Genomic DNA, 12,330 nt, shown 5'->3' on the forward strand with positions numbered 1-12,330 from the left:
AAATTAGTGAGAGCCTACGAGACAAAGACTGGCTGGAATATAGCTGAAAATTTTCATTAGTTTCCTAATGGTGATGTAACTGTTATTTTACAATCTGAGTTACATAAATATATATAGTGTATAAATATATGGCGTATGGCAGTTTTATTATTTTTTACATTACAAATTTCTTTAAAACCCATTCATTCTGACCTTTGGGGAAATTCCTCTTTCGATTTATATGTAATATATACTCATGTAATACATACTGGTTCTCGCCTCAAAGCTACTAGCGATACTAGCCCCAGTCTGAGTATTTCGTATCCCCTAAGTAAACTGCACTTCGGCGTGTGCACTTTCATATATCCCGCTATTGTTTTCTCGTTCCGCATTCTTTCCTAATCCCAATTCGCTTCCGCTTCCATCGTTTCGCGTCGCTTTCAACAATTTAACTCAAACTCGATCCTGGCGTAACATAGCCTAGGGAAGATACAAAATAAATAGAAACTAAATTTATGCACCCTATCTTAAGGCAGTAAAATGTTTTCTTTATTTGAATTGGAATGCTGAATTTTATTTTTGTATTTACAAAATGCAAGAACTTAAAATAATGGTCTTAGCAACGAGAAACTCTCGCACAGTTAGTAAAATTCGTGGTCACTTTGTTAACTATACCTATAATTTATTTTTATTGTTATTCTCCCTGTGTACATTCCTCTGTGTTTTTCGATCTCCACTGCCTACTGTAGTACGTCTCAGTGGGCTGAATGTAGGAAGTCGCCGGAGACAAACTCTACCGTTATATGTGTTCTATACACTCTAAGAGTGCAAATGTCGAGTTTATTCAGCAATTTGTACTGGTTGTATAATATTATAGAAACAATGATAAAGAAGATAATCCACGTAAAAAATTTGTATTTGTTATAAAAATATTTATGTCTCTAATAACTATTTAAGCTGAGGAAACCAAATTTAGCGCATAAGTTTGAATAGATAAGATGAATATAAAAATAATAATTGTGTTATTTTCTTTAATATTAATAAAATGGCGTCTGTTGAAAATATTTTAAGTAAAATAACAAAAAAACTCGTATTGTTATAAAACATACAAGGAACCAACTATTTGAACAATTTCATTACAATTCCAACGGTATTTGTTTCAACGAAATCCGTCAATGCATAAGCGAGCTCGACCACTTTAAAGATACTCTTGTAAAAGCCACGAGCAACAAAGAACTGTTACCTCTCAACTACGACATTTTTGTTCCTCCTGGCTTCTACAAGAGTATCTTTAAAGTGGTCGTGCTCGCTTATGCGTTGACGGATTTTGTTGAAATGAGTATCATTGGAATTGTTATAAGAATTGAAAAATAGTTGTTATCTTGTTAAATTTTTCTAACCTAACAGCTGATGCCCACCAAAGAGATAAAGGTTGAAAAGTTTGGTTGAGGGGTTGCACTTTGAAAAGTTAAAGTAACCCCCTTCTTCCCCCGTCCTTGAAACGGAAATGAAAATGTGTTTAACCTCCAAATATACAAAGTATTGCAATAATTGGTGAAGATAGTACATTCATATCTCAATCCGTTAGGAATATATCCTGGCGTATCAGAACTTAATTTACACCTTAAGATGTAAGGGATTATTTACCAATAACTGTTGCTAGGAACGTCGTAGAGTTGTTTTCTTCGTGTCACTGTTTTAATAAAAACATTCTCACGAAACGATCTAACTCTATGGAATTATGAATTGGCTCTTTAACTCATATTCAAAGTGAAACAACAATATGGACTTTGCTAAATCATTGTATTCCAATTAAATCCTTAGATCTTTATCTAGTAAATTTGGCAAAATTTTAAACTGCAATATATTATTTTTATTTGAAAATCTAAATCTTATCAAAATTTGTTGAACGTCAAACGTTATTTACCTTTTGTAATCCTTTTTTGCGTATTGCGCTTTTTTCATTTGTGTGTTTATTTTATGCAGTTTCTTTGTGTACTTGAAAAGTTGTAAATACAACAAAATGTTGTACAAGTAATAATTGTAGTTTTCTTTTATACTAGACTGAATGAATATTAGATCTACTCTATGCTAGAAGCGTGTATACATGCATTTTATCTCGGCTGTTGTCATTTTATCTTGTCATTCGCAAATATGTCTATTTGATAAACGGCCAACTTATATGGTTTATTTTTATTATATGGAAGATATTTTATGAAACGTTCTAAAATGGGCAAGGAATCGTGCAGCCTTGGTAGTTATTAATGTTTTAACAAGGCATATGGGTTAGATTACATTATCAACCCCCCTAACAGTCCTGACAACACATTACACTAGAAATCACGGAAATTGTTATTCTTGTTCTAAAATGGGCAAGGAATCGTGCAGCCTTGGTAGTTATTAATGTTTTAACAAGGCATATGGGTTAGATTAGGTTATCAACCCCCCCCCCCCCCGTAACAGTCCTGACAACACATTACACTAGAAATAACGGAAATTGTTATTCTTGTTCCAAAATGGGCAAGGAATCGTGCAGCCTTGGTAGTTATTAATGTTTTAACAAGGCATATGGGTTAGATTACGTTATCAAGCCACACCCCCCCCCCCCTAACAGTCCTGACAACACATTACCCTAGAAATCACGGATATTAGTTATTCTTGTTCTAAAATGGGCAAGGAATCGTGCAGCCTTGGTAGTTATTAATGTTTTAACAAGGCATATGGGTTAGATTACGTTATCAACCCCCCCCCCCGTAACAGTCCTGACAACACATTACCCTAGAAATCATGGAAATTTGTTATTCTTATTGTAAAATGGCCAAGGAATCGTGCAGCCTTGGTAGTTATTCATGTTTTAACAAGGCATAAAGGTTAGATTACGTTATCAACCACCCTAACAGTCCTGACAACACATTACTCTAGAAATCACGGGAAGTTGTTATTCTTGTTCTAAAATTTGTATATGTTAGGTGATAGATAATATATCGAGGGAGTATTTTCGTTTGTTTCCAATGAGGCATTCCGTAAACTTTTGTGATGGGTTTTGAGGCCCGGTTTGAACTATTATTCGATTATTTAACAGTTCGGAAGCTAGTCCAAAAATTAAAAAGAACTCTTTTAAAAAATTTTTCCATTTATATTTTAGTAGTTAAATGACCTTGAAACAGTTTTGGGAGAGATAACCAAGTTTAACCAGCTTATATAACGGTGTAGGTGAACTGAACAAAAGCTTACTTCAATCACAACGTAATTAGCCGTCGCCACATGGTCTCTTCGATAAGCATTTGACAGTATTGTGACATAGCGAGTTCATTTTCTTGATGTTAATCATTTTCCAACAGTGGCATAATCAACTTCGTGGAAGAGCCCTGTGGCAGTGGTATCATGCAACTAATTACTGATGAAATATTAGTTAACCGGACGTCATGTTACTAGTAAGTTTCTATAACTACTGAGTATAAAGTAGGTTCCTGTTGCTCACATTCTATGATTTATTGTGGTGTGGTTCTAACAAACAGAATTACATTTTGTGAAAAACCAGAATTGGCTGAATATTAAATTTGTTTATTCTAAATAAATTCAAAGAGGATATGTTATTGACAAATTGTTGGACATTATTGAATGACCTTGAAGGCCCGAAATGAATAAACTGTGAATTGTGAAATTGTTCAACGCCAAAGACTTTAAAAATCACGAAGGAAGATAACCTTGATCTTGTATAGCACAATAGGAGGTGGGTATAAATATTTTACTTTCTTGTTGTAGAATTTGGAAAAGCCACATTGGATTGATACCCAGACCAACACTACTACACACATGTGAATAATAACAGGTCTGCTTTAAAAAAAATAAAATAAATAAATAAAAAATGGAGATGCCGACGATCCCCTTTTAAGCCTTATTCTACCCATCTTCGTGGGTCACTGGCCTGTGTGAGGATCGTTTCAAACAAAGGAGGAAAGTCGGTGCAGTACAAGGTCGACGATTCTGATAAAAGGTGCAAGGGTCACATACTGGATTCACTATCTCTAACTCAGATTTAAAGTCCATCATCTTAGTCCGCTCGCCATCGGCACTCCCAATGCTCTCTCTTCTTTAACTTATTTATACTTATTATTTTAGTTTTGTTACGAATGCATTACAAATCATACAAACTGCTCAAAATATCTCAGATTCGATTCATAATAGGAATAAAGTAAATATCTATTATTACCCTGTGCATTGTTGAAAAAATAAAATATATACAAAAATGTTCAAAAAATTGTAACAAGAATAGATAAGTAACTCCAAAATTATAGATATGTGCGCGCGCGCGTGTGTCTATAGAATTATTGTAGTAATTTTGTTACATAACTAATTTAAATTAAATAATTTGATCTTATCTATTTTACATTGCTGATCACCGTATGTGAAGTTCAAATGTGACACTCAGTTACGCAGTTTTAAATGTTAATATATTAAAGTATTTATTTTTAAATATTTCAATAAAAATCAGTTAATAGCAGCATAGTAAATATTGAACCCTTAATTTGATTCACAAGATCAAAAATTACAATAAATGTACCTAGTCTAATTTTAAATGACTAAATTTAATAAATTAATTTTAGTGACAGCTGAGAAACAACTTTTTAGCAAGTCTTGGTGTAAACACTAAGGCCCTTTTACACTAAGCTCTGCACCACACTGAGAGTTTATGCTTTGTAAACATTACAATATTATTAGAAACAAATTGATGCCAACTCTTGGTGTAAACGCTAAGGCTGCTATTCACCAAACTCTCCATCACTCTGTGTGTCTATGCTTTGTAAAGATTTCAATATTATTAGAAACAAATTGTTGCTAACTCTTAGTGTAAACGCTAAGGCTGATATTAACCAAACTCTCCATCACTCTGTGTGTCTATGCTTTGTAAAGATTTCAATATTATTAGAAACAAATTGTTGCTAACTCTTAGTGTAAACGCTAAGGCTGATATTAACCAAACTCTCCATCACTCTGTGTGTCTATGCTTTGTAAAGATTTCAATATTATTAGAAACAAATTGTTGCTAACTCTTAGTGTAAACGCTAAGGCTGATATTAACCAAACTCTCCATCATTCTGTGTGTCTATGCTTTGTAAATATTTCAATATTATTAGAAACAAATTGTTGCCAACTCTTGGTGTAAACGCTAAGGCTGCTTTTTACTAAACTCTGCATCACACTGGTGTCTATGTTTGGTTAAAACTTCAATATTATTAGAAACAACTTGTCGTTCTTGGTGTAAATGGTTTCACCAAACTCTGCCTCACGCTGTGAGTTTATGCTTACACATTAAAATATTATTAGAAACATATTGTTGGCAACTTTAGATGCTGCCATAATATACTGTCAGCAAATGTTTGCGTTAACTCACCTTTTTGGTGCAATGACAGCTTTTTCAAATTGTCAACACTGGAGGAGTTGCAGTAGGATCTGCTTAAATTATTATAGAGAAAACGAGAAGCCTTAGTATAGAAATTACCCTACAGCGGTAACGAGTTTTGATAAATAAAGTGAAAATAAGCTACAATCAGGATAGCTGAAGGACAATGGCAGTTTAAAACATGTTTTTGAAATGTCTAGTAGAGAATTTAAACAATTTCATGGCACCAACCACGGGAGAGATAAGTGAAATACGAAGTGTTACCAACACAGAAAAAAATAATAACACTTTTGACAATATAATATATGTCAAAAACAAATTATCTGTGATATTTTTGACCAGTTACTGACATGTCAATTCAGAATATGTAAACTATGTGTAGCACACACAACATAGAACCTTTTCAGTTTGTATTGCTCCATCTGGGAGCTTGGTATCAAGTATGTTTAACTGTTAACGTACATTCGTTCTGTTGTCAAGTATGACTTGCACGTCTTTATTGCAATGACATTAATGATTTGTTACTTAGTTTGATGCTTGACGTCATTTGTAAGACGTGACGTGATTTGTTGACACTGTAGAGTGAAGACCAACTCAGTTACAAATTTTCGCGTAGCGACTAGTATGTCGCTAGTCGACACTATATTAAACGATGTAGCGATGCGAAATGTTATAAATACTGTAATATTTTCTTAAATCCTGAAATTAACATACATAAATATCACAAATTTGATGTTTTTTTTTTACTCTTTAACTAATACTTGAAGAAAGTGAAATCTGCAACTCTCCAAAGGGTTTATTATAATTTTTTAAATCAATAAATAAATTATACCTTACACTGGTTATGAGCTTCCAAGGATAGCATCAGGATCCAGCGTAGGACCTCAGTGTCTGAAGGACGTCCTTCTCCAATTCTTACATATTAAGGTATAGTGAAAAAAGTGTTAAGTGTAATACTGAAAATATAAACTTTATTGATAAAAATATACTTATAATTTACAACAAAGAATAAAATCGACACTCTAGTAATAATTAACTGGGAAATCATTGGTATATAGTTGCACCACAGGGTCAAGACATGTCTTGGATTTAAAACGAAAATAACCAGCTCTTAAAAATATAAAGAAGAAACAAGTCGGGTCAAGTATTAAAAAGAAGAGCTGATAAAGCACTAGCGTAGCCTAACTTACAATAAAAGTAAAATAACTTAACATGAAATGGATGATATATTGTGACGTGTGGGGATGAGAATATTTTTAGCACCCATTCTTGATGACTTTCAATCTTTTCTTTCGAATTAATTTTCTGAAATGAATTAGATCCATAGATCTGATACGGGGGTGTTTGTACTCTGTTGGTGGAGTCGCTTATTCGACCTTGAACGTAAAGAAGCCATCTACGATGAAGACGATGCCCTGGATGAGAGCCAAAACGGCCTTGGTGAGTCCGAGGTTGGCATGGCTGGTGTTGAACTTCCAGTTAGAGAAGTGGTTGTATGTGAACCAGGCCGAGAGAATGTAGAGGATGGCTCCGGCAACGCAGAAGAACAGGTCCTGCGGAAAAAAAGTTTATTAAGGTCCTGCTTAATAAATTGTTAAAAACTTGGATCATCATAAAATCAGTATTTTGAGTTTAAATTTTGTATTTCACCTTTACTTTGATTTCCATTTGGTTCTTGACCATAATTATTTAAGGTATTGTTTTTGTAAAAGAATTACGAAGTAGAATAATGAAATGAAAGAGGGCAAAAGACTGAAAATTTTATGAGAATAAAATTTGATTGGAAGAAAAATAGAGGTTTAAAAGGGTTCAGATAATGAAATACTGCCTTTGAGAATTGATGGGGGAATGAGAATCATTGAAATCATATGGGGAGAAAGAAGATTATTGTGTTAGTTAAATTGAGAACTTATATAAATAGAGAGAAAATCACGGAAATTGTCCGAGTCCAAAACGTGGATAAAACATTGTGTAAGTAGATTAATTTATATAGATTCAAATAGAGAAGGTTGTGGAAGAGTAAATTTTAAGACCAATAGAAACGAATACTTGAAGGAGAGAAGAGTGTAGAAGAATATTGTGGCTAAAAGGCACGTTTCATAGTAATTGTTGATGGACGTGTAAAGAATCTCATATAATGGAACTTTGATAAATAATGTTGCGTGGCGTAAAGGTAATTTCAAAATCTATCGGAGTTGTTACAAACGCACTTGTACGGATAATATGTAAATGTACTAAAATTAAGAAGTTAGTAGAGGATTAATGTGTAATAGAAAAGGAAAGAATATTTGAAAGACAGCTTAAAAGATGTTAAGATCACAGAGGATTGAAAGAATAAAACAAATCAGAGTATCAGGTATCTAGGTAGTAAAATGTTTTAACTTGAATTTAAGGAGCATTATAACCTTACAAAACGTTCTTAGCTTACCACAGATTTGTTGATGGAGTTGCCGGTCATGAAGCCTAGGAAGGTGCCGACCACGATGACGGCGAAGCCGGCGTACGTTCCAGTAGCTACGAGAGAGCTGAAGGGCACTGGCTCCTCGATGGTCTGGTAATGGATGATGAGAATGGCGATGGCCAGAGCCTGAAAAGAAGAGAATAATCTTACTCAGAATGCCACAAGTTTAATCAAAGCACAAAAAAGATTCCAAACCTTTAGGAAAAACAGTTATAATTCTGCTCATATTTCATCCAGTTCCACTACTACTAGTCGCAATTCTGCCTCAAAAGTATATATTTTCGTAGATAAATCACTTTAAACTCCCAAGTTGCATATTTTGATAGTGAGATAGAACTATGGAACAGTAAAAATCACTTCACTTCTATGACTATAACTTAATTTTGTGATGGAAAATCTTTAAGCCTTGGAGTGGCAATTTGGACTAAGAAAGCGTTAGTACAACAGCAGTCAATCTGGGAAGAGAATTCAAGATGCAAGATTTGTTGGATTCAAGGATTTTACTTTGGTTGTCCTGTATTATATACGATTGAATGTTCTCCAACTTGATGGGGCTAATCACTCATACAAAAGACGAAGAACATTCATATTCACAATTGTACCACACACGCGCCCTGTGCGTGCGGATGTGCGTGTGCTGGAACACATCCGCACGCACTGAGCTCGTATGGAGTGCATGATGTCACCCGTGTGACACCCGGAAATGCAGGTACCAGGTGTGATGGGACTATCGTATTACGTGCTTCCCCTAGTAGGCGTTCTATTTCTGATATCTTAACATTTTAAAAGAAGTTAGTTACCTTTCCAAGAATTAAGTGGATTACACATTTTGAATAGGAAGAGGCAGACCTGTGGCAGTGATGAGAGATCAAATCAAATCGTTTAATTGCAGTCAAACATATGCATGGCATATCAAACGTTAATTATTTAATTTAATTTTTTTATTTATCTCACATCAAATTCAAAGCCACGTTTTTACTTACAGCACTCAAACATTTACACACTATTTATTCCATGGCAATTACACCCAATTTCAGCGCTGGAGTCAGTTTTTTCATCGAATGGTCTCCCATTTAAATGCCAGAAACTCATCAACACTAAAACGCCATGCAGAGTTTGAGACGAGTTTGGGCGTTGAGGCATTTTTAATTGAGTTTGGCAATCCGTTTATAAAATGAACACATGTCTGTGAAGGTAAACCGCCGTTATGGGCATTCCCGAATGGTAGTATCTCTGCCTTTTGTATCATATTCATGAATGTCTCGTCCTCTGGTTAAGGCACATTTAGACACACAAAATAAGGTTGTTCCTACGATGTAGATAGAGACATAGCAAATTCAACAGTTGCAAATTTTTAAACACTGTCCAACAGGACTCTCTAAAGTTCGAATTAGCGATAATGCTGATTGCTTTTTTTTGTAATTTGAAAAGTTTCATAATATTGTTGTTTGCACAGAGTCCCTACAATACGATTCCAAATGGAAGTTAGTGATAAGTTAAGCCGTAGTACTGTAGTATTGCTGGTATTTTGCCCATGATCTTAAGACATAAACTTCTGATTTCCCTAAATAATGTATCTGCGACCATAACAGCAAGACAACTTAGAGCCCAATGAAAAGGTCAAAATATTTTATTTTGACGATTTTATTTGAAAATTGAGGCTATTGAAATGTTTTCTCTAAAGCAGAGTCATGTCATCTGCGTACTGTACAAACTTTCCATGCAGAAGTGACTATTCAATGTCATTGACATACATCTTAAAAATAATTGGACTTAGTATTGATCCCTGGAGGACTCCATAGCTCAGTGCTGTAGATTTTTAAATTTAATTGGCAATTTGGACGACCTGTGGTTTTGAAATGAACTAATCCACAAAGGCCCCGGATACCGTGAGATTCTAATTTATCAAGCATTGTGTTGTGGTTAACAGTCAAATGTTTTAAAAAGGTCAAGGAAACACACATATTATGTGATTATGACCTTAAAAATGCAAGATGTCTAGGACACTAATCCGTTTCATGACATCTACAGGAAAACAAACACTCTATACTGTATCACAATATTTCATGATGAGTATGAAGTAAACATGAATGCATAAGGGAATTTCCATGCACGGCCTTCATGTTCATCATTTAGAATAATATTTTACAATTTACGTCACTGCATATTTTGTCTAGAAGTCTAGAGTCAATAATTTTATCACTTTAAACTTGAATATACAAAATACATACTTCTTTTCAAAGTAAAAATACAAGATATAAAACCCACAGTCTATATTTTGTGAGGAAATGTGTTAGCCTACGTTCACATTATTCAATCTCATTGTACATTTCCAATTAATTCTTAATGGCCAAGAAAATGATTTAGATTATTGACGTTTGAAAATGTACTCTTTGTCTCCGCGATAAATATTTTATAATTTACTGTTGACTGCGTTCAGTTATCGTGGAGGGCAACAAAGTAAAGTTAAACCTAGAATATTTTATGGTTGATTACATTTATACATGAGAAAAGGGAATGTGAAGAAATTATCCCACAGGTAGACCTTATATTACATATTATATCTTATATGAGGCTTAACACAGTGATCCTATTTCTCGGTGGTCCTAATAGTTAAAACTCCCTCTACAGATAAGGAGCGTATCAGAGCGGTATTTCTGAGCGGTTGTTGACAAGTGAAATCGGGGTTAGTGGCTAAAGACTTCAATGGTGTGCTAAATAATCATGTCAAACAATTTTATACTTAAACACATGTAGTAGTTATGTATTTACTGTACAATCAATCAACATATTACAATTCTTTTACTTTAGTCATGACATTTATTTAGTGGTATTGAATTGTATAGACAGACAGAAAGAGAAATGGTCGAAAACCATTTCATAATGTTGTATTGATGTCTCCTATGACCTTCTGATTGTAATGCTGCAGCCATTACTACATTTATCTGAAAGTTCAATCAATATAAATTATAGAAAGTTATCACTGACTATTGCAATCATCCATTAATGACACAAAGAGCCGAATGTAAACAAGATTTTATTATAGTTATTGTGTAACACTTCCGAGAATCGTTATAACTCCTTATCTCCATAGAAGCTTTGAAGCATTCTGAGTTTTAATTGATTTTCTATAACTACGAGTGTATTTCAATTATATGTGGCAGCGCGATATCTCTTTAACAGAAAATTAACACTATATTAGCGTATTACACCATTTTTAATAAGGGAATATAATACGAGTTATAATATTTTGAATAAATTTAATCAACGCTTCGTTGAAAACTTCTAACAATTTAATTGCTAGTGTTTACTCCTTTACGTTAATAATAAAATTATAAAAAATTCTGTATTTATATGTTTTGAGAACAGGTATGTCGAATTATTGATTTTTTTTATTTACTGTAAATACAATATTACTGTTACGATAGACTCATTATCGATAACTAAACACACACCAAACTTGCGTAGTAAATCACTTGGTAAGAAAAGGTAATACAAGTAATTTTATGAATAAAATCGCATCTATGCAGCTTAGATATTACGTTGACTTATTTCATCAATATCCAATTTTTTTTCTTTTCAACGCGCCAGAAATGTTATTTGAGCGTTTTAACTACAAGTCAAAATTTGCGTCACTGACGGCCTTTTGCGGAAATAGCCCAAACGGACAGGTGCGAGAATAGAGTTATTAGATACGGTACACGATTTGCCACCAGAAACGTAACATTCATAATCAAATGTCCCAAACTTTCAGATAGTTTTTGTAAGTGATAGCTACTACCTCTATGACCAGGAAACTAACGTTTTCTATTTGCCGCTACCTAATAAAACAAACTGACTGGTTTTGCTCGTTTTTGTATATAAACATACGAATCAATTATATTTTGTTTGAACATTGTTCTGTGTGTATGCCAGTTATTTCGTTGGTGGTTGAAACTGTACGGGTTAACGTTTGGAGTAACTACAATAAAATGTAGCACCGCTAAACAACGCACATGTTTTTTTGTTACGGCTAAAATACAAGAAGTGTCCGAAGTTCACGGTTTCGATGTCGATTAATTCAAATTTTAACATTCATCACATCATGTTATGCATCATAGTGATGGTGTTTCGACAATTGTTTGAACATTTTGTCGAACATTTGTTTGAACATTTTAAAGATATCTAATGCCTGTCTCCAAAGTTTGAGGACTTAAGAATCTTTATGATTGGTCTTTATTTGGACTTCCATGCAAAGTGCAAAATACCTTTTATGGAAAAGATAGCACAATAACCTTTAATTCCTTTTTTTCAATTCCTTTTCTAGAGTGCTCCAGTTCCTCTTTTGTGCGACAATAGATAGACAAACAACAAATTTTCACGAATTACAATGTCAAGCCAATGTTATTTCCAGAAGTAACTTTACCGATATCTAAAGTACACCCATAATATTTGAACCGTTCGAACTACGTTCACCTCTACGCCCTGCTGGTTGTGAGGTAAGCAG

General features: G+C 33.9%; 1 protein-coding gene across 1 annotated transcript in view; it reads right to left on the reverse strand.

Annotated features, from left to right (window-relative positions):
- Positions 1-6,337: 6,337 nt before the first annotated feature.
- LOC124354040 overlaps positions 6,338-12,330 on the reverse strand; it is a 39,811-nt gene continuing 33,818 nt past the window's right edge. Inside the window, exons 3-4 of the mRNA XM_046804195.1 lie at positions 7,812-7,970; positions 6,338-6,936 (exon numbers count right to left, since the gene is read on the reverse strand). Of these exons, the coding sequence (XP_046660151.1) occupies positions 6,751-6,936; positions 7,812-7,970 (345 nt within the window). The 3' untranslated portion in view covers positions 6,338-6,750. The remainder of the gene's footprint in view (positions 6,937-7,811; positions 7,971-12,330) is intronic.

This window comes from Homalodisca vitripennis, chromosome 2, assembly GCF_021130785.1.
Source record: "Homalodisca vitripennis isolate AUS2020 chromosome 2, UT_GWSS_2.1, whole genome shotgun sequence".
NCBI classification, from domain to species: Eukaryota; Metazoa; Arthropoda; class Insecta; order Hemiptera; family Cicadellidae; genus Homalodisca; species Homalodisca vitripennis.